General features: G+C 48.7%; 1 protein-coding gene and 1 long non-coding RNA gene across 4 annotated transcripts in view; both read right to left on the bottom strand.

Annotated features, from left to right (window-relative positions):
- The window catches only part of LOC119698338, a 30,330-nt gene extending 21,929 nt beyond the window's left edge, over positions 1-8,401 (bottom strand). Inside the window, exons 1-3 of the long non-coding RNA XR_005256127.1 lie at positions 8,159-8,401; positions 5,636-5,700; positions 3,596-3,722 (exon numbers count right to left, since the gene is read on the bottom strand). This is a non-coding gene — a long non-coding RNA (uncharacterized LOC119698338). The remainder of the gene's footprint in view (positions 1-3,595; positions 3,723-5,635; positions 5,701-8,158) is intronic.
- Positions 8,402-18,948: 10,547 nt separating this feature from the next.
- Positions 18,949-25,418, bottom strand: OSR2 (odd-skipped related transciption factor 2). 3 transcript variants are annotated; one of them, XM_038129806.1, is made up of 4 exons: positions 25,117-25,418; positions 21,521-22,244; positions 20,779-20,878; positions 18,949-20,059 (listed from the first exon to the last, which is right to left on the bottom strand). In XM_038129806.1, the coding sequence occupies exons 2-4, from the start codon at positions 22,171-22,173 to the stop codon at positions 19,877-19,879; spliced, it is 936 nt and encodes a 311-aa protein (XP_037985734.1). In that variant the 5' UTR covers positions 22,174-22,244; positions 25,117-25,418; the 3' UTR covers positions 18,949-19,876. The 3 variants fall into 3 exon arrangements, with proteins under 3 accessions (XP_037985734.1, XP_037985735.1, XP_037985733.1); XM_038129807.1 differs by having other exon boundaries at positions 18,949-19,977; positions 25,113-25,417; XM_038129805.1 differs by having other exon boundaries at positions 18,950-20,059; positions 25,113-25,418.
- Between the last annotated feature and the right edge of the window lie 621 nt (positions 25,419-26,039).

Genomic DNA, 26,039 nt, shown 5'->3' with positions numbered 1-26,039 from the left:
CCTATATGGCAAGCTTGAGTCATGCATGGTTCATGAATAGTATGATTTTTAAAAAGACCTCGGAATAACTGTAACTGCTGGCCACATACCTCCTTTAGGATTGCAGTTCATTTTTTGACAATGCATCCTCCATATCAATGCCATATTACAGTTAAGCACTAGCAGAAGTCTTGACATTTTCTACCATCTGTTGAAAGTCACCTTTGAAAAATCACCTTTATTCCAATGAAAACATTGCATTTAAAGTCTTCTAGCTTTTCCTCCAGGGATACTGCAAGTGAAAAATTGCAAACGCGGTTGAGTGCAGCCACTTGTGTAAGGGGTTAAACTGTGTAACAGCAGGCAGGGTTGTACCAAGGGCATTTTTGCAAGAGCCCTGGCCACCTTGATCACATCTTGCAGGAAGACAGGGGGGAGAGCATAGAGGAGATATTTGGGGCTGGATCAAACAGATTGTCCACAAAGACTTTCGCTAGCCCTTTCACTTGCACAAGAGATGTCCTACTGCAAGAGTAGAGGTCCTGACCACTGCACCAGCACAGGTAAAATAGTTAAGTTAGGGGTAACTAGACTGTGAACTGGAAGATAGTCTTGTCAGTTTTATCACTTTCCTTTTCAGGAACCTACCTCTGAACCCAATTTCTTGCTTGGGGTATCATGCAGAAATAGAGCAGCAACCAAGAAAGCACACAAGTTGTATTAGAGAATGGCCAGAGGGAAATTTCTTGGTTGCTGCCTCTACAAAACCACAGAAGCTAGAAAGACACAAAAGATTTCACCATGTACTGGGGAGGAAAACAACCCCAAATTTAAAAAATCATTGTTCTAAAGGAAGTTGACTTTAAGGTCCAGATAAACAATCAGAGTAAAGGAGTGACTGTCCTTCTGGTCTCATGACTTCTCTGTTCCTGAATGTGTGGTGGCCCAGATTTAAGAAATGGGAAAGGATGGGCTTTTTTAAAAAAGTAGACAATTAAAGTGAAAGCAGGAGGATGTGGCAGGAGATGCACGGTAGGTCTTTGACTCACTAGCACAACGAGTTCTACATATCTGTTTCTAGTAGGAGGTTGTCCAGAGATGAAGTGTAGAGAAACCAGGGAAGGAAATCAAAGCCAAAGCCTGGAAGAACCCTTCAAAAATCAGTAGGGAAACATAAGAAGGAGTTTCCAGAGGACTTGTTTAAAAAGTGATTACAGAATTGAGCGAATCACAGAAGACAGAGAAGACAAGAAATAAGATGACAGGATTACAGTAAGGTGCTCCAATTGCTGAGATGAGAGAGAAAGCATGGAGTTGGGAAGAACACTCCAAAAGGAGTAGGACTTAAGCAAAGGAGATAGGGATGGGGATTTTCAAGGTCTGAAAATACTTCAGAGATATAGACCCCGCTTACCCACAGGGTGTTTGTGCAGTTGATGAACTGCAAGTCCAGTTACACCCCTGCCTCAACACCTCCCAGCCAGCCAAGGATTTGTGCACTCAGCTGGACTGATAACCACCTCCCAGCAATGGAAACCCCACTGCCTGCTGGGTGCCCCAGTCCCTCTTCCTCCCACCCCAGCTGCTCCTAGTCCCACTCCCTCCCGTGCGCAGGCTCTGGTGCTTACCCAGCCCTGCATTAAGCCCGAGTAGAACTAACCCAACAAAGCAAATAGTTTTCCACCAGCTTAGTGTACTATTAAGCAATACTTTAAATAGCAAAGAAAATACATGGGATGACATATGGAGACACTTTCCCACAGAGGCATTAAAAGGAGTTTAGCACAGTGCTTAGTTTCAAGACGTATGAGTATCTTTGAAGTCTGTAGCCCCACCTTTACTACTGCTTGCAGTCTCAGAATACCAGATGGAGAGCAGGATGGATACACAGAGCCCAGTATTTACTATGAGCAACAAAATGAAAAGGCTACAATGCTTAAAAGATTGGAGATGCACAGAAGCATGTTACTTCTGCATATACTAAAAGCTATGCAAATTGAAATAACAAGTTCTCATCACACTGTTAAACCCCTTATGTGTTTAACCAAAACTGCAAATGCATCAAACAGGTGTATTTGGTCACAGCCATAACATAAGAGATCATAACTGTGGAAATAAAAGCTGCATCATGAAAGATAGCAGCACAAGGCAACATCCAGTTGTGATAGGGCTGCCTGGCAGTCCGTGCAACATCCAGGTTCTGTTGGATCAATGTTGGGCTTTGGACTGCATGCTGCTGGAAAAAAAAATTCTAAAATCTTAGGAAATGCTTCATCCTCGCAGCAAAGAAATGCTTTTTGGTCATACATGCATAGATTTAGATTTGGGGTGTAGAGTTATTTATTATTCTAACTGCAAAATTGTCATTGGATCATATGGGAGTATAATAGAATGTTAACAGTGCAAACTACTAATAATATTAATATGTAATGTAATTATTCCCTACAGAAGGATGAAATTAATGTAATGATGAAAGTGTAGGCATGAAGGCAGCTACACACTGCAATAACACATTTGTATACAGACAACAGCCAAGACATACAAGGACTCCATTTTTATTCCTTCCTCCATTTCTGGAGGAAGGAAAAAAGCCCAGGATTTACTCTCTTGGCTCTGTGTTTCCTCACAGAGCAATCAATGATTTTAGCCATATCTAACTCACTATTCAGCCTCACTTCAGTGCTTACTGTCAGCACTTGCATTTTCAAGACTTTGTAATGCTGCCTGTTCATCACAAGCATGGAAGGGTACACACTTGAGCTCAAAAGGAGCTATTTATTTGGACAAATAGGTGACACTTGTCACTCAGCTTTCTGGCCAGAGTTTGAGAAGGGCAGGCAGCCAGGGTACACACACTGAGGCCAGCTCTGTCACACCTGTGCCTGGGTTGGGAGGGCATGGCCATAATGTGATGCTGAGCCAGTTTGTTCAAGTTCACAGCATTTTTGTGGAAGAAGGAGACACTTGGAAGCTCTGATCTCCCCAGGTTGCACAGCCCATGCACCTGCAGTGTGGGGACACCCAGCTTTCCCTGGCGCAGACAATGTGAAGTGTACAGGCAACAGAGAGAAAGGTCCACACAATTTGTGGAGAAACCACAGCCAGGGTGCAGCTGAGCCATTGTTGATGGCAGAGCCACGGAGGAAAGCAGGGAGCAGGGCTCTCTTTCAGGAAGTGCTGGCCAGTAATTCCAAGCAAAGTTGTTGCATACTGCTGCACGGGGTTCAGGAAAGCTATTTGCTCTTTGTAAATAAATAAATAAGGCCAAAAAGGCCTTAGATGCTGTCTCATATCTAAGACTACAACAGTGGAGCTGGTCCAGTTTCTAACATCCTCAAACAAAGATCTGGACACTGTCCCACCCTGCTGGCACGAGGAAGGGGCTGTCCTGTCTACAGTAGCCTGGCTTGGCTCCAAGACCCCACATGTGGGGTTAAATCCCCAGGGAAGTATTTGGGATCTGGCAGTTCAAGGCAGGATCTTCAGGGTAGGTCTGGTTGAACTACTCACCCCTTGCACAAAAATTGTATCATCTGCCTTGGATAGCTTTAATATTGTTGATATTTGAACACAACCAGAGGTGACAGTACGATAAATCTCTCTGGAACAGCTTTACCTGAGAGAGCGAGGCCAGGCCCATCCTGCAGGTGCCTCACACAAGCAGTCCTGAGCTACTTCTCTGGGGGTCAGGTTTTGTCTTTGATTAAGGTGAACAGGATCTCATCAACGATAACCTCGCCTTCCTGGGAAGCAAGGGAAGGTAATGAAGTTCACAGCTCTCCTGGCCTGCCCAAAAACATAAGGTACTTCAATGCAAAGTGGTTTCTGAAGGCAGATTAGGGTAGGAAAGGCAGAAGTCCCATCTCGGATCCAAACCTCAGATGGAAAATGCATGGGCAAAATACAATCACTTATGTTGATCCACTCTCATTGGCATGCCGAACTCTTTGGAAAAATTATGTGGGATCTTTGTCATGAATGACAACGGCTGATTTCACATCTTATCCCAAAAGACTCCACTAAAGATCCTGAGGAATTTCTTAAGTAACCACATATGTTGAACTGTTACTTATCTTAATGAAAAAAAGACAGTCACTTAACAGAAAGATATCCAGAGATGAGTTCACGCTATGGATTATACAATATGTATACACACCCCCACCTCAAAAAAAAAAAAAAAAAATTCTAATTTATACTAGCACAAAAATTTCCATCTGAAAATGCTAAGTGTAATTGTTTCCCATCATTTGAAGGAAGTCCTGGCTCCACTGAAGTCATGGCAAAACTCCCATTGACTTAAAATGAATCAGGACCTAAACCTTTGCCTTTAAGAACATGCTGAATTATTTTCAAATTTTCTTTTAAAAAATTTGAAAGAAAAATCTGCTTGTATTTAAAAGTTTTGATGCCAAGTTTTTTCCCAGAGTGAATTACTTCAGCCTTGATATAAATCTATCAAAATAGGTTTAAAATATGTAAAGATGATCACACCCTTACAGAATAGCCCTGCTCTCTTCAGCTCAGGGTCATGCAATAGAACAATAAAGTGAATAAAAGAGAAAAGATAAAATAACAGAACAATAATATCCAACCTTATGGATATAATTTGCAATTTAGAAGTATTCAACATACTGTTGTTGTAAGTATTTCATAGGAAAAAGATTTATTTCCCTGGCTTCAATTTTATTAATAGTTCCCAATTTAAGAAATAGAATTAATCTATTACCTCATGTAAAATTAATTAATTACAAATAATCTGAGTAAAAGAGGCACCTTTTCCATTTAATTTAATTCCTTGCATTATACCAGCAAGCTAACAGACTAAAGGTCAACCTGTCCCTGTATCCTGTTTTTGGCAATTTTAAGACCATTGCTTTAAAGACAAAGTATAAAGCCAGGATGAACATAGAAGTATCAGGTCAACATCTCTTAAAATGCAATAGATGAAGAAAGATCATTTAAAGATTTTTTCCTTCCACAAATTCAATTGAGATTTTCTAAATCTGTTCTGTATTTGACAATATTTTCCTGTGGAGATCAATGAACTAACATTGCGGTTTGATGTTAGCGTGGATCATGTTGAAAATTCTACTTTAATAAAATATTTGCATCCTTTCCACTGTAATCTTGATTCATTTGCAGTAGCGCTAATCAGGAAAAATTTCTTCTGTACTTTCACATTCAAGTCGAGAAACAGCTAGTGTCTTTTCACTCCATCTGAAAATTACCCAAGCTCCTAAACTCAAAATAATATCTAAACAAGTTATGCAGTTTTCCCAGATGCATTTGCACAGCTCACTGATCATTGCAATAATAGTAGGACATGATGGCAATACAATTTTGCTGTATTAGTTACAGGGATACCAAAGGAAAAAAGTAACACTCAGTACTGCAGAATGTTGTAGAAACGATTTCTCTACTTTCTGATTATGATTAAATCTTGGTGTGCTTTGAAATCCCTAATGTGTAATGCAAACCAGGATTTGGGGTGTTAGGAATGCATCCCCACCCTTCTTCCAAAATGTTCTGTAAATTATCATCTGCAGACCCCAAATCCTTGAGTGGAGTGGGAAAGGAAGGAGAGGAAGGCAGGGAGTGGAAGAGGGAGAGGAGGGGGGGAGAGAGAGAGAGGAGAGAGATTAGAAGCACTTTTCACCTCTTGGTCCCGTCAGTGTGCTCAACGCCGAGAACCGTGCTTCAAATCCGGTGTTATCGTTAGGCCTGATTCAAAGGAAGTGAAATAGTCTACTGAGAAAACAGTGGAAAAAGTAAAGGTCCTGAAGAAGTAAGTGCTGCATGTTGAAACGTATGCATGTCACACCCCATTTGTCTTTCATATTGGAGAATAAAGCAGCCTGTCCCACAGCAGTTATTATACACCATATTCTTTATTTTAAAAATGCAAGAAATTTGGCACAAAGAACAAAAAAAAATCAACTGATGAAAAGCATTTATGTCATGGTTTAAATTAAGACCTTTGTAATGCAAGAATTACATCAGCAGTGGGCTTAGCTTAATGAAAATAAGACAGTGTTTTTAAAGACCATGAACGAACAAATCTCCTCTGCTTTCTGAAAGAGACAAAATGCAGATATAGACAAATAGATAATTTAAGCTGAAATCAGAGCAAATCACACTTTGATACCTTCAGGAATTACTGAAGTTTCTATTCCACTGACAATTCTGGGTCAACAAAGTCAAGCGAGAAGTTATTTTATATTCACATGCGGATTTGAAATATTGTCAGGGGATATTAGGTATTACAAAATCTCTTCAATATTGTCATTGCATGACCTTTGGTTAAGATTAATTGAAATTTCAGATTCTTTTCTCTTTTGATGTGTTTTTGTTTTGGGGTCCACCTAACAAGAATGAAAAGGGCGAATGTTCTACATTATCAACTATTTTAAATTATTTTGATATAGTGATAGTTAAAGGTTTAATAAAAAATCATTTTGAATGAGAAGAAGTGAATTAATATGAGCCATTTGGGGCTACTAGAAATGATGTAGTATTGATTTGATTAATGTGAAAATCTACGGGTGGAGGTAACAAAAAGGAAGTGAAGTCTCTGCTCTTTGATGTGTATTGTTTGATATGAATTTTGTCCTCTATTCTTTGTGCACATTTTTATCTTCATCGGTCTGTTGCATGGCTTATGCAAATATAAGCAGCATTTTTCCTGATGCAAAAGGAACATTGTAAAGCAAGATAAAATAATGGTTTCTAGTAGAGATAAGAATAGAGTTCAACAGATAGACAGAAAACTTTCTGCTGTCATATGGTGAGTATAACTATATGTTATTTTTGTATTTCTATACTGCATTAATTTGACAGGAAGCTGCAAAGCAATTGGATCAGGTCCATGTTTTGCTGTTATTGATGACAAATGCAACAGGTACAGCCACAAAACATCATGTATGTTTTGGGTGTGTGTGTGTCTCCAAATATGCATATGTGTTATCTGCCTTCCACAAAAATACCAGAGGCAACTGAAAAAAGTTGATTTAATTATCTGATTCTTCGGGGCGAGGGGGGGAAAGGGCAATATTTCAATACTCTGTTACTTTTTGTGTATGAACTATGAACTAACCATCCACATATTGCAAAATGAAGTTATATTAAATATTTGGGGATAAAAAGAAATGAGATGGGCATGCACAGCACAGAATGGACACCAACATTTATATTTTATGAGCATGTTTTGTTCATTTATTATTTCTGAATAATATGATCAAGCCACTGGCAGTATCAAGATGATTAATAATATTAACACATTGCTAGTCAATTTGGTTTAAAGATTTTCTGAATTAGTTATGAAGAATAAATTATTTCTTATCTGGGCAAAACTAGCTATCCAAATTTTGAAAGTTCCTTCAACCTAACTACATTTCTTTATGTGTCTGTTGGGGTTTCCAGGAACACAGTGCCTTCAGTGATAAAACAAACTTTGTTCTCGGTGCACCCTCAGTAATGAAACAATGAGCAGCAGAGGGTTTCTTTAAAAAAGTTATGGCTGTATTTTAGAAAATAATTGTCCCCTTTCAATTCCAGAGAACTTCTGATATCTATTTAATTTTGGAAAAGTGAAGTTAACAATTCACATTCATTTCCCCCTTCCTTTTGTTGTGGGAATGAAAGGGTGAAGGGAAGGGGTGAGGAAAGACAGGGCCTGAATCTGCAGCCAGAGCAGGTCAGCAGCCAAGGCTGGTGTCGGTGAGCCCTGCTTGAAAGCAGCAGCTGCAGGACTGGAGCTGATGCTAAAGGTGATCTGGCATGCGAGGAGGAAGGGAGATAAGAGCGTTGGATTTGCTGCTCCTTTTATTTGTGCACACACACACGCACGTTTCCTATTGATCAAATACAACTCTTTCTCTCACAACTGGTGTCTCTCAGGGAAGACTCAGAAGGCTGTTAGGAGTCTGCCCACTCCTTGGGAAATGGCATACAATACACAGTGATTACCAAGAAATCCCTCCTTCTTGCTAAGTATTGTTTTCAAGAAATTTAGGTAGGAGGTAATGAAACAAAACAAATTCAAGCTGTCTTAATTGAAAAAAAGGGGTTTCTTCCAAGAATTCATTTCCCTTTGGTTTCTGTAATGTCATGCCAGATATCTTGTGCTTGCATCATCTCTAATATCCACAATCACCAGGAAGTAAAGGAGGTCAGTACCTACCTTCCTTGCAGCAAAAAGGAGGAAAATATGCCAGTCTCCTTTTATTCAAGAGAAATCCAGGCAACAGATAAAAAGACTAACATCTGAACCATAGATCACCTTGAGCAAAAGCTGATGCCAACACTGGTGTTCTCTGATGGGATGGCAGCTGTGAGCAGGAGGGACAGAGGCTGGCGTGGGAGGCAGGGAAGGTTGGTTGCCATCCAGGATTTCCTCTCCTGTTGTGCAGAGCAGTGCCTGCACGCTGTCCTATTGCTGTAACACTGTGGTCTTTGCACATGCAGCAAGTAAGAACAGCCTTTCTCATTGGGAAATCAGCTACTTCTGTTCTGCCAAAGGACTTGACTTGCTGCTTATGAAAAGATAATGTCTTTTCACCCAGTCACTGCTAGGTGGGTTTGAGCATTAAGCTGCTCTCCCGCCCTGCCGAAGTTTCTGAGCTTTCAAAGCAGTTCCCCAGACAGAACGGGCACCGACATGAAAAACATTTGTACCAAGGAACTCTTTCTTGTGGGCAAGGTTCTGACAGCTGAGTATGGCAGGCGGGATCCTGAGCGTGGCGTTTCATGCTGTTGTTTACGAAGTAGATATTGCTCCTGATGCGCTAAATCAAAACAGCAGGTCTTAAAATGTGGTCAACAAAACATGATTTCTGAAGAGCTGGCTACTCACCTGGTACTAAATTCCTTCCTTCTGCTAACTGCAAAATTGCATTAGACACAGATAAAAACCTATTAAAGATTTTCCTTACAATAATTTTCTTAATAATAATTTTCCATGTCGGCAAGGGTTCTCATTACCACAAATATGTTATGCAACTGCGGGGCCAGATCTGCGCCGCAACTGCTATCTATTAAGGTAAAAGCCACATCATGAAAATATTAGAGGATGTCTGCATTAAAAAATGGCTATCTCCTGTTTAAAGCAGATTTATATTAATAGGAATTCTCAGCCTGAAGTGTGTTGGGAAAACAAGCAATCCCTAAGAATCTTGGCGTGGAGCTAATGATCGCAGGGCCCGATCTTTGGAGAAGTGTGTGCTAACAAAGAGTTTGATGGGAGGCAGAAGCCGTGAGGAGTCGCAGGGCTCGCTCTGTCAGACGACAGGAATCTGTGTTTGCAAAATGGCCGCGCAGGCAGCCCTGGGAGGGTGGAAACTGCACCTTGGTACGAGCCAGGCGGAGAATCTCACCAGCGAACCTTATCTGAACACGTTCGCTTTTTTTTTCCTAGAATACGGCAAAAGGTGCTGCAGCTTTAGACTTCAAAGTTTTAAAAATTATTTGTGGTTAATCCACCTCTGTTACAAGCTCTAACAAGATCTCTGCCCATGCTGTAAAAAGCCACTAATGAGACTATCTTGACTCTAGAGCCCGGCAGACGCCCTCTTTGATGAACAATCGGCACCACCTTCCCCAGCTGCATGGTCAAATTACAATAAATGATAATTAGCAAATTTAAACTAACACAGTCTTCCTGCCTGCTTGAAAGGGAAAAATTGGTTACAAATGTACTTATGTATTGCTAAACTAATTTTTTTTTTGCATCATAGATGTGTGAATTTTTTTCCATAGAAGAAGAAGAAAAGTCAAACTTTATCCCCTTCTCATCATCTAAAGTTCAGCTTCATACACAGATGCATACTTCCACACAGGCAAATTTTTGCCTTTCCATCTCCAGCGATTTCAATCTTTTAATTTGTAATTGTCCTGACACATTCCTGCTTCCATTTATTTTAATTGTCTCGGATTGTGACTCCTATTTGGAAACTGGAGCACTTGAACTAATTCAAAAGTACTTTCTGAAAGAAATATCCTTCTGTGCAGCATTTTGTAACATTACTGTTGTAACATATTACAAATTGGTGTTGTCAGACCACCATAACAGTGACCACCACTTCCCTGCTCTGCCCTTCTGAAATGTTTACTTTATCCTAAAAAAAAAATCTAATTAAGCCTCATGATCAGCCTCATTGCATAAATAAATTGTGTTGGGTTTCTAACAAGGCTATTGAAGCACAGATGGGTTAAATGAGTTGTTAAAAGCCACACAGTAGCTGCATTTTTATTGTAAGGGCTAGCTTGAAGGGTAGCTTCACTGATTTAAAATATGAACAAAGGAAAGAGAATCCATATGAAAAACAAATGAAAAAAATTCACCCTCTGTGGACAAATTTCTGCTGAAAAGGATATGCACAGTGATCAAAGCAAATTTTAAAGAATGAACGTCTGGAAAAAAAAACTTTAAAAGATGTTTTAGTTATAATAACGCAGTTATCCAAATGTCAGTGAATTTGATCAAAGCTGATCTACAGAGCTCAGGTTTAGCATTAGGTGAGTCATTTTCTTTTATTAGTGATGCTTTTTCATTCAAATGGGTAAAAAGGTGAGAGTTGGAATATGTTGAAGGTTTCATTGGCTTACAGTAGGGACAGACAAATGAGGCCCACCTAGTTTTACAATCTGGCTCACAGCTACTTTGTTTTTAATAAAATGCAGCATATTGAAAGGGCATGTCTCAACATGTCTTGACCCATCCAAACTGGATCAAGATGGAGAGTCCCATATTGAAACCAGTCCACTCCCAGGATGGGGCCTATTGTCCTCAGGGAGTGGGAATAGTTGCTACCTAGCCACGGGGCAGACACCAGCCAGCCTTGCTCCTATCAGCCATGCACCCATCCCTCTCCTGACTGCTTTGAGAGGAATATATTTTCAGGTTTCAGTGCTGCAGGGAGTCCTGGTAGTTTATTTGACCATCTTGACCAGCTTTTTATACTACCACAGACTGTCTACATTACCAGTGAGAGCAGTGTGGAAACCAAAGTGGTGTTAAGTCCTCAGGGGCAGCTTGCAAAGCCCATCCAATTTTGGGGCAGGGATTTTCTCCTGCCTAGCACTCCAAGCACCTGTATGAGAACAGTCCCTGGAGCTCTCCAAGGAAAAGGAAAAAGGCAGTGGTGAAAACCCTAATTTCTCCTCTCATGAACCCTGAATAGCATCCATCATTGCCTCGAGGAGCATTTCAGGGTGCCTGTTCTGCTGCCTGGCAGAGGAAACCTCAAAACTAGGTTTTAAAATAGAGTCACCTTCCTAACCATCTGTATTTTGCCTGAGATACTGTAAGGTGCTTGGGAGTTTATTGGGACATTTAGACAGCAAACTGTGTGAAGACAGGACATGGGTTTCTTGGGCATCATTGGAAGGATGATTACTACAACAAGACCCTCATGCTCCATTAATCTCAATGTTATTAGAAGAAAAATAGTACTAATAGCAGTGCTAAAGCCGAGGGCTTGGAGAGCCGCTACTTTTCACAGCTTGAGACTGAAACTGTGCAAATGCACTTTACAGAGCGTTCTCTCATCTGCAATTTCCTGTTGCTGAAACCTGAAGAATTTTAGTCAAACCAGGTTGCTGCCTGCAAGTGGCTGGGAGGCAAAGGCCAATTGAGCACAGAAGCTCCCATGCCATTCCCTCACCTGAATCAGGATTTTTACAGTGGGGCTTTTAGGGAAATTAATCTTTTGTGTCCCAGAGTTTAGAGAGACAACCAATTGCAGGACAAGGTGTCACTAACCTACAGTTTGGTTGCTCTGTGGTGGCAAGTGCCCACCTGCACCCTCTTACATACAGTACCTTGTAGCAAAAGCCAGGTATCTTATTCCCTGTGGGAGAGGAAAAGTGAGTTTTCATTTGTGAGGGGGTTAAAGAATACATTAGAGCAGTTTCTGGGCAGCAGCTGAGGGGCTGAACTTCCACATCCCCTGTTTTGCCTGCAGTAATTTGTTCATTTGCCCACATCCTCACTTCCCAGGTGGCAAACCTTGTTGAAGTAGACAAGCAAGTGCTTCCTATGTAAGGATAGACCTAGGCAAAGGCAGCAAGGTCCCCACCTATGGCACTGCTCCTGTGTCATAAACCTAGCTCATTTGAATTTACTGGGTGATTTTAGGGAACTGAACCTGTTGTGCACCCCAGAAAAGGACAGAACTACACGACTGCATTGCAGACTAATTTTTCATTAAGAACTTGGTGTGTCTAGAATTTGTTTTTTGTTTTAAGTAGGCAGATGAGACTCAGAAAAATGTGAGGCACCCACAGCTGAATGACTGAAAACCTGTTTTTAACCTTTTTAATGGGAGTTTGAAAATATGAATCATGACAAATCTACAGTTGTGTGATAGTGTGAGCTGCCACATACCTCTTAATGCAGCATTCATTTCAAGACCCAGGTTTCATGAAATAAAATTAGATTATAATAGGTGCATTACAAAAGAAGTTGGTGATGATCTGACCCAATCTCTCAGATTTGTTCAGTCATATATATAACTGAAATCCTTTCAAATGCTTCCTTGTTTTCCTAGCGTTTTTCTGTTGCGGCTCCTGCCCAAGATCGGGCCATCATTTCCTCTGCGGAGTGGGAAAAGAAGACCACAACATGGAAATTAGAGGCAGAGTCATGGGGTGCTTGTGTGCTTAAATGATTCATGCCAGCAGAACCAGCTCCTGGACTAAATCAGCGCTGGGTTTACATTGTACCCCAGCCAGGCGTCCTTTAAAGGACTCTGGAGGTCGCGGCACCCTGCGGGCGGGTGCACTGCATTTGCATTGCCCTCGCAGGCAGCCTGGGGCTGGAGCTGCCCATGAATCCCATCTGCCATCACAGCTGGGCCTCAGGGCCTTCCAGAAGGGCCCCTGAGGGTTTGCCTTCCCGCCACCCTGCTTCCCATCCCAGCGTGCGGCAGACAGGGCAGTGCGCGGGGAGCCACAGGGCTGCTGGAAGCGTTTATTAGGGCTGTCCCCAGGGCTGGCTCCAGGGACACTCCGGCAGGCAGCCCGGGACCATAGGCGGTGTCGGGCTGCTCCCCCGCAGGCGTTTTGTCCTTTTCCAGGGGACACCCTGAGCTGAGCCCTGCTGCCCAGCCCAGCTGCGGGGAGCCCACGGGAGCCGGGCAGGAGAGGGTGCCTCCGCAACCTGGGAGCATTCACTGTGCTTGCTGACTGCAAGCCCCAAGATTAAGATAATCCAGCTGTCCGCCTATGTTTATCAAGCAAAAGAATTTACAATGTTTAAATAAAGGGACTTCGATATAGCAATGAAAACACCTAAAGCATGCCACTTGTGTGGGAGACGCTCAGCCTGAAGCAGCCGGGCCCGCTCCGCACGGAGAGCCAAGCGCGAGCCCCGGGTTTGTGCTCAGCACACGGAGGCCAGGCTGCTTTGAAGGCAGGCAAACTTGCATTAACACGATGGGAAGGAGTAGCTACATTCTAGCGCACCAGTGATCCATGCAAATTGGGTCACCGGGAGATTTAGAAACTGTACCTTTCAATCCCAGCCAAGGAGATACATCAAGGCGCACTGACGTGAGGCACGGCTGACACACCTTGAGGCATCTTCAGTGCACTGAGTGCTAGTGACGCCAAAGGATGGCAGCCGGCAGCAGTAGAGATAATGCCTTATAAACAATCTCTGAGGGGAAAAAAAGAAATAAAGGTTTTGCTTCCTTTTACACTTGAAAAAAGAAAAGCAAGCAATCAGCCAATCCACTTCCCCAGATGAACAAATGGGTCTCCAAAATGCCCCGGCGTGTAGGAGAGGCCTCACAAGCACACGGTGAGGGAGCCTCAGGTCAAGGCGCTGCCTGGGGGAGCGGGAGTCCCGCAGCACTGCCGGGGGCACGGCACCACCGGCACCGCCCTGCCAGCAGGTTTCCTTCCTGATCCCATCCCTGGTCTGCAGGCAAGGTGAAGTGAGCTTGTTTTGAAGCCAGAAATCTGGGGGATTTCTGCAGAAAGGGAAAGTCAAAAGACCTGGGGTTTGTAATCTTCTCCTAGCTGCAGCCCTCAGCCATGTGAGGCGATGGAGCCACTCTCTGGATCCTACAAGAATTTCAGGAAAGCAGAAGTCCTGCTGCTCCCCTTCTCCTACTGAGAGGAGGCTGATTTCAAATACAGTCTGAAGGCCTGGGGATTTACTTGGCCAATCCTAGTTGTCCCAGAGACTGCCCAGCACCCTCTTCAACCCCCTTTCACTGTGGTCCAGATGGAGGACAGCTTGTAGGAGTGTCCCTCATGGCCCCAAATCCAAGCCAGCCCTGTGATGGCTGCACGGCCTGGCTGCTGGGGTTGGCGGTAGCCTGCAGCCAGGAGAGATGCCACCTTCAGCCAGCATTGACAGGTCTGAGAAGAGATATCTGTCCATCCCCTGGGGCCACTGCATCGCCCAGCACAGCATGCAGGGTCGCCACTGGAGCCATGTCCCCCTGCCTGCTGTCCCCCTGCCTGCTGTCCCCCTGCCTGCTGTCCCCCGCCTGTCCCCTGCCTGCCCGTGGGCTGGGGACACAGCCAGTGTGCTCTCCCCAGTGATGCCGCCAGGCCAAGGGGGCCCTGCTGCATACATCACTCACTTCAGGTGGAGCTTGGTATTTTCTGTATCTGTAAACTTTAGATTAAGCCTTTTTGGTCAATCTGTACTGCAAAGGTCTGCCCTGGTGATGACAGAGGAAGAAACTTTCTCAGGGAAAGGTGACCATGAACCACTCCAGCTTGACTGTGTAAGCATGAAGGTGCAAGACCACTGCTTTTGGGTCTCACCCAATGCTTTTGGGTCCTGCTCCACTCATCATGAAGTCCCAAATAACGTTTGAAAGTTGCACCTGGGAGAGAGTGTTCAGGCTTGCAAGGGGGGCTCTAAGAAGAGGAAGCAGCTTACACTTCCATTGCCTTAATTCTGCAGATCTAGGAAAGATGCATACTGTTTTCAGTGTAGATATTTTCACATCTCATTTGATAAACTAGGAGTTTCTAGTAAAAAGTTTCATAAACATCTGCACCTGAATTTTTGAAAATAGATATTAAAATCAATGTTTTCTGTAGACATGATGCCTTTCTTTGGAATGTAAATAAGTATTTCTAATAATTTCAATAAAAATAACTTTTTGGTCGGTAGCTACCCTATTTTTGCCACAACTGCACTGGTATAAGTTGGAAAAAGAACTAATACAAGTTTACATAAGTAGGAAGGAAGAAATATGCCATTAGGAGAGAAAAACAAGCTATAAACTCAGTACAATTTTAAAATAAAGGAACATATACCTAAACCCTTGTGTAATACAGTTTGGTAAATCCAGTCACTGGTCTACACTTTATGTATAGAAGACTATCTGCAGTTACAGTATTAGAAGCACGGAATGATTAGAGGCTCTGAGACACGAGTGCAGCTTAGCTGAATAACTGCAAACTCAGTCCTGACATTCTGGGGCTAGAACACTGTACCTGAAATCACTGGCTCCTCTTGATCTTCATGGGAGCCATGTAGTTAGGGGACTGCAGTGCTGCTGACAGCAATGCTTCCACCCTGAGCAGCTCAGGCTGCCACCAGCTGCATGTGCCACCGGCCCTGGTCCTCCTGGGACTATGCTGCTGGCTTTGAGTCAGAGCCAGCATGCTTAAAATGGTCCAAGTACATCTATGGCACCTGTTCTGATGTCTCCTGAGTGTCATGTGGACAGTGCATCAGTTAATGGGATCAGCAAGGAAGAACAAGCAGTGTGTGAGAAGTACCACACAAGGGACATGAACTCTGGGTCAGGGAAGAGAGAGGAGCTCATATGGGCTGGTAGCTGAAGGACAGAGTGAGGCAACAAGTAGAAGTTGGAGTGGCTCGAAAGAGGAAACCAAAAAGTCTAAGTCTAGGAAGCTGCACTGGAAAAGAGATTGAAATGTGGGATGAGACATGGGAAAACAAAAAAGAAACAGGAGGGAAAAGGTGAGATGGAGGTAAGACTCGGCAGGTGGCAGGGTGTAGTACAGGATGTCTGGGGTAAGAGAAGTAACTCCTGAAGCAAACATCCAAAAGCAGAGCAGTGAGAAGGAAGAAGGAAGAGGAAAAAGGAAAGGGAGAGAAGGCAGAGAGGAGTTGAATAGTGGTTTTTCACATGTTTTACTCTAAGGGACCCTAGGCACCAGTCCCTAGACCCAGACATGCCACATTCCTGGGCTGCTGCTGGGTGTTTGACACTTAGATCTGCGCTAAGGTGGTACTGATATAAAGCTGGGCTTTGCCAGCAAATTTGCACTGCATCAGATACAGTCTGTGCTGGCTGGAATAGCATGACATGCCATTGCTAAGTAATATTTACTGCACAGAAAAGCTTTATGCACAATTAGCTGGGCTGAGCTGCTCTGCCATCAGCTGTGGACAGTGTCTGTTTCAGCAACTGATATGCAAAAAGCTCAGTTTTCAGATGCAACTTAAAGGGATATAATTTGCCCCTAAAAAAGTAGATTATTGTGACATTCTTATTATGTCTTGTTCTTTTCTCCCTGGTATGTAGCACAGCTAGTTCTTTTTCCTGCTACAGCCGTGCAGCTGCTGCCTCTAACACAGCAAAAGATGCAGAATCAGCCCATGCCAGTGCAGGCAAAAAATAAGCAGTGCCAAAAAAGAAGGGGCAATGAGAGAGAGTAACACAGAGCAGCAGGAGGCAGGTGGTTTGGGAAGCTCTGGGAAACTGCAGAAGCATGGAGCTGTGTGCTGTGTTCTGTGACTGAGCAGAGAACTTCCAGGGGGAAGGAGGATACTTCACAAAGGCACAAATGGCAGTCACAGGGATATTGCTGTATTTACTGTTTGCATTGTGAAAGTCAGGATGGAACTTTATGGCTATAAAAATCCTAGCCCTGCCCGAAAAGTAGCTTTACAGAGCTTGTTTCTGTTCCCAACAGGTCTAAAACCAACAAACCATATGTGTATTTTAACATGTTCTTTATAGCTGCCTCTGAAATTTTCCAGGGAGGGATGAATTTTTTAAAAGTGAATGGGGTGTGGCAGTGCTATAGGCAAGTGAATTGATAGTAAAGAGAAACACAAGATCATTCTCTGACATTTTAAGATTATAGCTACTGGTTTAAAGATAAAATAAGTTCATGGACCAACAGTTAGAGATGCTCGTCACTGACCTGCTCCAGTAATTTGGGTTTTTTTTCTGGCTGCTGAACTTTAGAAATCCTCAGAGGAAAAATGTGCAGTCTGTGTCTGCTCAGGGGGAAGATTATTAAACAAGCAACCTCAAACAATTAAATAAAACCTTAGCTATATACAATCACTTTAATTTTGTCCTTTGATATTGCTCATCTGATTAAGTTCTTTCCAAACAAACTTCACACAGAACTTGGCCTATGAGGAGCGGACTGAGCCCATATGTATCCTGACAGGAGTGTTTATTCAAACGGAGTTATCCCAGCCTTGCTGTGCGTACTTGGGGACGTAAAACGGCCTGGGGACAGGAATTCAGAGAACAATAAGAAACTTAGAGGAAATAACCTACTGAGAGAACAGGAATGCACTGAGAGTAGAAGAATCAGTCAGACGGGAAGGCATCAGATATTGGGAAAATGCCCATGAAGAGGGAGCAAAAGAAAAGATGCCCATGAAGAGAGGTTTGGAGAGGAGCAGTGTGGAGAGAGAAGCATTTTGAAGAGGGAGAACGAGGACTGCCAACACAGCAGGGTGGGGTGTGAGAAAAGATATTTCTAGGGATGCAGCACCCCAGCAAAGAAGGGGTGAAAGTTCACAGGCAGTGAAGAGGAAGAGACCAGATGGCACTGACATAAACTTTGACTAAGGAGGCTGCTCTTCAGCCCGCAGATGAGTATTTCTGGCTGCAGAAACATTCTTTCCTTCCCCATCTTCCTGGACAGGAGCAGATGGAGACATAGGCCTTGACCACATAAGAAATTTTGAGTTTGGCACTGTCAAATCTGCTATATCAGTGGAAGTTCACCTGGCTGCCTGGTCTGGGGCAGAGCAGGGCTGGCTTGCAGACCCTGCCCCGTGGTAGCCTTCTGTGGAGGCAGTGCTGGCAGTAACGCAGAGCTTTCTGCACCAGTTTTCTGACTGCAGCCCAGGCACTGCTGGGTTTGACTCGCTGCTCATTAACAGCGTCCAGGCAGCGTTCCCTGCCGAAGGACCAGCGAGGATCAGGCGTGGTGACAGTGAAGCCCCGCAAGATTGTGTCAGCACCTGCTGCTTTTGGGCATGCTAGGATCTGTGATCCTTCCCATGGATGGACCAGCCTGGAGCTCTGGTACCCTGCTAGATGGAGCCCAGGGGTGAAGCCCTCTCTGCTGAACTGGGTGCAAGGAGATTGCTCTCTCCTTGGACAGGGCTCCCTGGGCCTGAGGAAAAGATTTCTCCTTGCCATTCTAACCTGGTCCTTCATTTGGCAGAGGAGTAGGGAATGATGGTTACCCCCAGCCTGAGAAAGAGCAATTTATGGGGCCCCAAACTATTCAAGACACTGTGGAGAGGGTGCCAGGAGTGACAAGAGCAGTGGGATGGTAATGAGGGGATGCGCATCCAAGTCGCCCTGCAATGTATCAGGGAAAATGCTTCAATGTTGGCACCACACCCCTCCAGAAGAGTCCGCAGGCACCGATGAGGGGCTTGCAAGGATGGCGAGGGAGAAGAGCCCGTTGTGCAGTGCCACCATCCTGCCGGCTGCAGACCGGGTGCAGGCACTGAGCGTGCGGCCCATGGGGGGACATGCTGGGTCGCCGAAAGCCACGCCGGCGGGGAGCGCCTGGGGCCCTCGCGGTGGGGTAAGGGTCTCCCGAGAGGGGGGAACAATCCCTCTCCGTCCAACCCCCGGGCGTGACTCTGCTCGGCACTGCAGATGGAGGAGGGGGACGGGGTGAGGGGATCCCTGCTCCCAGTGCCGCAGCGCTGCCACGGCCCGCGGATGAGCCCGGGGCGGAGGGCGGAATTGGCGCCTTGCTGTTTGCTTCCAGAGCTGCCGGGAAAGAATCGTCTTCTGCAGGATAAAGTCCCTGTCTAGGCGGGTGAATTGCCCGTGTCCAAAGTCTACAGGCAGGAGGCTGCCTGCTGCAATCCCTGCGAGAGGGATAACTTTTACGATATACGGCCTGATTGCAAATAAGTTACTAATAAGCCGCTTTGGCGTAAGAACGGCTCTATGCATTATTTCCTAAGATCTGTTTATTTCCAAGTATTTCTTTGTTTTTCTTCTTTTTAAAAAAATCGTTCGGGAAAATTAGAAAAAAAAGGTACAGAAGTTAATATTTAGACATTCATACTATTAAGTAATAGAGCTATAAACTCTCAAATAAGGCACTTTCATTTTACTTAACAATAGATAACACAACAGCGACAGTGGAACAGACCAAACAAAAGCGATCACCAAAATTGTTGTGACAGTACAATTACCCGGCTAGGAAATTTATTCAATATGCTTTGCCATTGCATTGACACAGCAGGAAAAAAAAAGCCCAAATGCTCAGAGAATAATACAAGAAGGCGGGAGGTATTTGGGGAAAAAAAAAAAAAAAAAGATTTATTTTGAAATAACTTTTTAAAGAGATACTTTGCCTCCATGATTTGTTATCGATGTGCTTCTGACACGATACAAAACAAACAAACAAAGAAAAAAACACGTTCTGTACAGAGCTCTAAAATGAGCCGCGATTATCTACAAGATGAGCTTTACGCTTGGGTGTGGGTTGGAGAGGGGCCCGATCCTGCAGTCCGCACTCTCTAAACGAGTTTCGCAGACGTGTGGTAGGAAGGCTTGGCCCCGAGTCTGCGTGCGTGTCTCCGTGTGTGTGTGTGCGCGTCTGTGAGTTCCTACAATACACTCCATGAGTAAAGTGGGCAAGCTGGAGCTGCCGGAGCGGGCGCGGGTCCCTGGCTGCTCTAGAAGTCCTGCCGCGGGGTGTGAGTTAGACTGTGCCGCCGTAGATCACAGTTTCGCCTGAACACTTTGCCGCACTGCTCACAGTTGTAGGGCTTGATGTCTGTATGGGTAAGAAGGTGAGTTTTCAGGTTACTTCTTTGATTAAAGGTTCTTCCACATGTGGGGCATTTGTGTGGAGATTCCTGTTCAGATTTGAAGCAAGCAAAGGATTAATCCTTCACAAACCACCTTGTTTAACGTATTACTGCACTTTTTCTCACCGCAACGCACAACTTGAGATATCGGGGGAGGACACGAACGAGAGGAGCCCCGTGCGGCTGGGCGGCCGCCCACCTCTCCCTATCCTGCCCCAAAAGCAGGATTATTCATTTTATCGTTCTCGACTAGTGATGTTCCGCGCCCCTGGGGCACACGGAAAACAGCCTCCGCACCGCCCTCCCGCCCCGGGACACCCGCTGCCCGCCCGGCCGCCACGGCTGTCCCTCCGCTCCGCTCCGCTCCGCATCCCGCGGCCGGGCCGCCCCGCTGCCCCGCGCCTGCCGCCGCCTCCGGGCACGGCTGCAGCCCTCAACGAAAAACGCCTCGAAGCAGCGGCGTGGACAAACCCGAGCCCGGGGCTCACTCCCCGCCGCCAACCGCGTCCCCGTGTCGTTAAGCCCGTCTCCCAATCCCGCCGTTTATCCGCGGGTCTCCCGCGGCCGCGGGGGTAATCACGGGCCGCTGTTCCCCCGCGGACCCACGGGGCCGTCCAGTGCCGGACCCCCCTCCGCACCAGAGCCCTGTTCCCCCGGTGGCCACCGCCCCTCCCCGCGGCGGGCCGAGCCGAGCCGAGCCGAACCGGGCCGGGCCGGAACAGCGCCGGCGGCACACGCGTTGAGAGGCCTGGGAAGGGCGGGCTCACCTGCATGTGTAGGGTTTTGTGGACCGCCAGGGTCCTTGACTGGCAGAAGCCCTTCCCGCACTCCTGGCACTTGAAGGGTTTCTCTTTGGAATGGATGTACCTGGAAGGCAACCCGTGGGGTGAGCAGCGCTGCCGGAGGCGCGTGGGCCCCGCAACCCCAGACCCCGCTTCCCCACACTCGACCCCCTCTCCTAGATACCCTCACCCTTCTCTTCCTTCCTTTCCCCGTTACTATTCTGTGTGGTTAAACTTCTTGGCCGGTTCAAAACATTTGCAGTAATTCGTATCGAAGTGTGACTGCACTCTCTGGTGCCAGACCGGGACAGCATCTGCGCTGCCGGCCGGACCCGAGCCCGCTCTTCTCCGAAGGCGGAGAGGATTCTGAGCCCTGCGGCCGCGGGCGCCTCTGAGCACGGGCCGCAGCGTGCGGAGATGGCCGGGGGATCAGCAGGGAAGCGCCCACCTGCGACCCGTCCTGCTCCTGCACCCCCCAGGGTCATGACTCAGAAGCACAAAAGCCCCGGGATCTTCATCTCCGGCTGTGAACTCCTCCAGCTCTCCCTCAGGCCGGTTCCCTTCCCACACAAAGCGCAGGTTTCGGCTGCCCTGGTCCCTCCGCGGCCTCCGAATCTGAGCCGGGGGCTTTTCCTTGGCTCCTGGAGCCGCTGAATCTCATCCCCCTCGAGCTGCTCACCCCACCCCGGCTGCCCACGGCACGACCTCGGCCGTGGTGGTCCCTCACCGGTGGTCCCGCAGGTGGTCCTGCCTCCGGAAAGCCTTGTGGCAGATGTCGCAGGTGTAAGGCCGCTCGTCCGTGTGGGTTCGCTCGTGGATGAGGAGGTTATAGGACTTTGTGAAGTGCCTGCCGCAGAACTTGCAAATGAACTCCTTTTTCGTCTTGGAGGGCAGGCGGCCGCGGGAAGGCTTCCTGTCCGGGGACAGCTTGCTGATGCCCGACAGGGGCGAGGCCAGTCCGGGACTCAGCTTGGCGAGCTCCCCCACCTTGGGGGGGTCCTCCTGCGTGGCGGCCACGGCCAGGTTGGCAAAGTCAAAGCGGGGCCTGTCCTTGTGCAATGCTGGGAGGACGTGGGCGATGGCCCCTTGCTTGGGGTGGAAGAGGTGCGTGGCGAAGGGGAGCGCGGGGAAAGGGAAGCGGGAGTCCACCAAGCCCTGCGCCGCCATCTCCGTGATGGTAGAGCGGGTGATTTCATGCACATTGGGGTAGCCCAATGTCCAGTGGTTCATGTGCATGGTTTGCACGGCGCTGAGTCCGTACAGACCTTGCAACTGGTCCACCGCTGCGGGGAAGGTGTTCACAGCCTGGAGGAAGGAGTAGTTAGTGAGTTGCAGGGACGGGTGCAGCGGGATGGGGGCTGGCAGAGCCTTGCTTCCCATCTTCCCGAGGTGGGCGCGAGCCGGCGGAGCAGCTGGTGCCTCTGATGGGTTTCCGAGACCAGGAGAAAATCCTAGGAAGAGAGAGGGAGAAAGGAGGAGAGAGAGACTTTTACTGAGAGCAGCGTGGTGCTCCTTAGCCGAGGCGAGCGCAGCAGCGGAGCCAGGGAGGGCCAGGCACGGCTCCGGGGCGCTGCCTTTCCCGGCCCCAGTACCCCGCCGCAGCACAGCCTCCCGTTCTCCGCCGGGACCGGCGGCCGACACCGACCCACGGCGCGATCGCTTCGACCGGAGAAGCTAAAGCGTAGGAAATAAATAAATAAAAATAGCGTTCCCCAAACAACCACCCCAAATTACACAAAAAGGAGAAAACCCAGCACCGACCCAACCGAAGGCGCAGCAAATTCAAATTAAACGAATCGTGTAAAAATACAGACGGAACGGAGACGCGGCCGGGGACGAAGCCTCTCCGTTTTCCGTCGCCCAGCCACCTTCCCCCCCAGCGCCCACCTCGGGGACCCCGGAGCCGCCTCCCTCCTGCCCCCCGCGCCGACCTGGCCCCCGGCGTCGCTCCCACCCTCCGCCCGGCCTCCTGCGGGCGCAGAGGCCCCGACCCCGACCCCTCCTGGCTGGGGCCTCCCCGGGATACAGCAGGGTGTTCACGGAGAGCCGAGTCAGGCCCGGGGGGCGGAGCGGGGGGGAATAAACCCCGCGTTCGTCCTAGCTCCGTTGCTTATTTTTCTTCCTTCAACAACAACTCATTTATCAAGATAACCGAAGGAGAGCAAAGGAGCCCCTACCCCGCACGCACACCTCCTACCCAGCCCCCCGCGCAGCAGCCATCCGAGCGGCGGCGAGAAGAGCGGCCGGCCCGGAGGCCTCCCCGGCCCGCCGAGGGCCGTCCGGCACGGCGCTGCCCCGCAGCCCGCTCCCTCCGCGCCGCAGGGCCGAGAAGGGCGACCGCAGCCCCGGCGGGACGGAGCCGTGCGGCCGAGCCCCCCGCACCCCCTCGGGCGTCCCTCGGCCGGGAGCTTCGCCGGAGCGGCGGGGCCGTGAGCTAATGAGCGGTGTGTGACTGTCAGAGGGTTTCACTCAGCCCATTCAACCGAAACCGCCGGGCCCGCTGCTCCCGTCGCAGGGGGGTCCCCTCGGCGGACCCGGGGCGACGCTCCCCCCTCCCGCGGGGCAGGGGGACATCGGCGCCGGGGGCAAGCCCCTGCCGTTTCCTTATTTTTTTTTTGCTTTCGTTGAGGGTTCACTTCCAGCAGCCAAGAGGCTGCCGCGACCCAAGAGAGCGGCCAAAGCAAACGCCGGGGTCTCTCCGGGCCTGTAAACAAGAGGTAGGGCCGAGGGTGACCCAGCACCTCGAGGGATTTGTGTGGAGGGTCCGGTAACGCGCAGTTTCCAAAATAAACAAGAGAACCTCCCCCCGCAAAAATCCTAAAACCACCCTCTCCAAACAACAACAAAAATGAAGGAAATTCTCCGAGTGCAGAGCCCGCGCTCCGTGAGCGGTGTCCCTGCCTCCCGGGCCGCTGCCGCCCGGCTCCTGCCGTTCCGCTGGCACCGCGCGCACTCCGGCTGCAAAGATAATTTTCGATTTTTTTCCCTAAAACACCTTTCCCTCCACGTTTGTGGCACAGCACAATTCGCCGACTGAGGGAAAAAAATGTGGCAAGGAGGTCGGGTGTGAAATGCAGTGCTGCCTGCTCCTGTTTTCGCTTGCCTCGAGTCGTGGCTTTCCGGAGTTTCCTCCGCTGCTGCCCAGTTTTCCTCGTTTGTGATTGTATCGACACCGGGGACAGTTATCGATACTATTATATATGGCGATCTTTTCGTTTAATTGTGGGGGGGTGGTTATATATAGAGACTCATTTTTAAAGATGTCGTAGTGTGAGTTCCTATTCGCTTTCCGCGAGGAACCGAAACAGAAGCAATTAAATCACTTTTCGTTGGCTGCTCCTGCGGCTCCTGCCTCCATCCCGGTTATTTGAGGCTGGGTTTCGGAGCCACCGGCTGGGAGCTATGACCGAGGTAGGAGCAGTGTTCCTGTAGGGCAGACTCCCTCTGTTACAGCCGCGTTTGATGGCTGTGTATGGGGGTGTCAATGCACCGCGCTCGTTTTGGTGTCCAAGAACCAACTCTAAGAAAAGTATTCTGAACACGAAATCCTCATTTTAAGGCAGAAACGTCTAAATCTACACTTCTGTCTGAACGGTGGTACATATCCTGCTATTTGTATTTGGAAGTAACTTTAGTAAAACGTATCAAAAAAAGAATAGAAAGCGCCTTCGAACGCGATTTTAAGGCCGTTTATATTAAGGTGTGTTGGGACGGAGAGGTTGAAAGTCAACCAAAAACGGATGTTACTTAAACCTTGGCACTTCCTTTTCCCTTTCCATTCAGAGAGCTTAATTAAATTAAGTCCGGTGCCAGGACAGCCCTCTCTACCTGCTTGCCGCCGACCTGCTGGGCCGGCCCGCGCTCCCCGCTCTCCCTCGGCGGGGCCGGGACCGTGCCCCAAAGGCGCTGCCGTCCTACCGAGGGGACGGGTGGGCACCGGCTCGCCTCCGCTCCCCGACGGCCCCACCCGAAGCCGCGGCCGCCGCTGCCCGCGCAGCCAGGTGTTTCCCCCGGCCGAGGTTTCTCCAGCGTGACCCGCGGCTTAGCTCGCAGTCCGTGCACGGACCGGCTGCTCCCTGCCCGGAGTTTCGCGTGAAGGACATCGAGAGCGCATCCCGGGAGGCTGCCGTCGCCTGGCCTCGCCCCAACGCGCCCGCGGCGTGCAGGGGGGACACCCGCACCCCAAGCCGCCGCGGAGCTGCGAACTGAAAGTAAACCCGGCGGCCCTGCGCTCCCGGCTGAGCTCACGCTCCGCTCCCGGGGCGGCCACCCCGCTCCCGCCGACGGCAGCGGCCAGGGCGGGCCCCGGAGCCACTCACCTACCGCAGCCTGCTGCTCCTCCGGGGGCAAAGCTGAAGCGGCGGCAGCGGCACCTTCACGGAGACATTACATCCAGAGCGGAGGCGCTCAGCGGGGCCGGGGCCCGGCGGCGACCGGCATGTTGCGGAGGGCTGGGCGGCGGCTGGGAGCTCTGGCCGCCCGGGGCCCCGGCATAGACCGCCGCCTCCCGCCCGCAGCCTCCCGCCTTCGACCCCGGCGAGGCTCGACGCGAGTCTGAGCCGCCCCCTGCCCGGTCCATCACATTTCAGCGGTGACTGGCGTGGAGCGCTGTCCCCGCCCGCCCGCCGCCGCCGCCGGCCCACCCCGCGGCGCGCACAGCCCCGCGCTCGGGGCCGCGCCGCTCCGCCCCGACGGGACGGGACGGGACCGCCCCCGGCCCCGGCCCCGGCCCCGGCCCGCCCCGCCGTGCCGGCCCCACTGTTTACTTGTGTTTGGGTAGCAACTGGGCTTTAAAGTGACAGGACGCCCCCCGCTCCCCCCGCGTCACCTAAGGTGACTTTTCCCTCCGAGAACAGCTCGACGCCCCCCGTCCCACTGCCGGCCGCGGGTATTTGCGCGCTCCTTGCGTCTCGCCGCCCATCTCGGCTGCCCGTCGTGCCCCAGCTGGAGTGACATAGGCGGCCCGACTATGTCACTATAAATATCTCAAATAACACCCCCAAACCTAGAGTGTGGGGTTTTGTGGGTGCCTATGTCGCCAAGAGTGGGTGCAGATAGTGGTCAAGTCCCAAATGAGGTTGCGGCTGTCATGTCGGGTCGCCCTCTGGACCGTAAGCTTTCCGGCGCTGCCCTTTCACTGCGACTGAGCCGCTTAAGGGCAGATTCGGGAAGAGAAACTCTGCGGAGGCATCCCAATGCTCAGTGACTAAGCACGCAATCCCTACCTGGAACAGACACATAGTTTC

This window comes from Motacilla alba, chromosome 2, assembly GCF_015832195.1.
Source record: "Motacilla alba alba isolate MOTALB_02 chromosome 2, Motacilla_alba_V1.0_pri, whole genome shotgun sequence".
Taxonomy (NCBI): domain Eukaryota; kingdom Metazoa; phylum Chordata; class Aves; order Passeriformes; family Motacillidae; genus Motacilla; species Motacilla alba.
The sequence above is the reverse complement of the archived record's forward strand: the minus strand, read 5'-3'. Positions and strand labels throughout refer to the sequence as shown.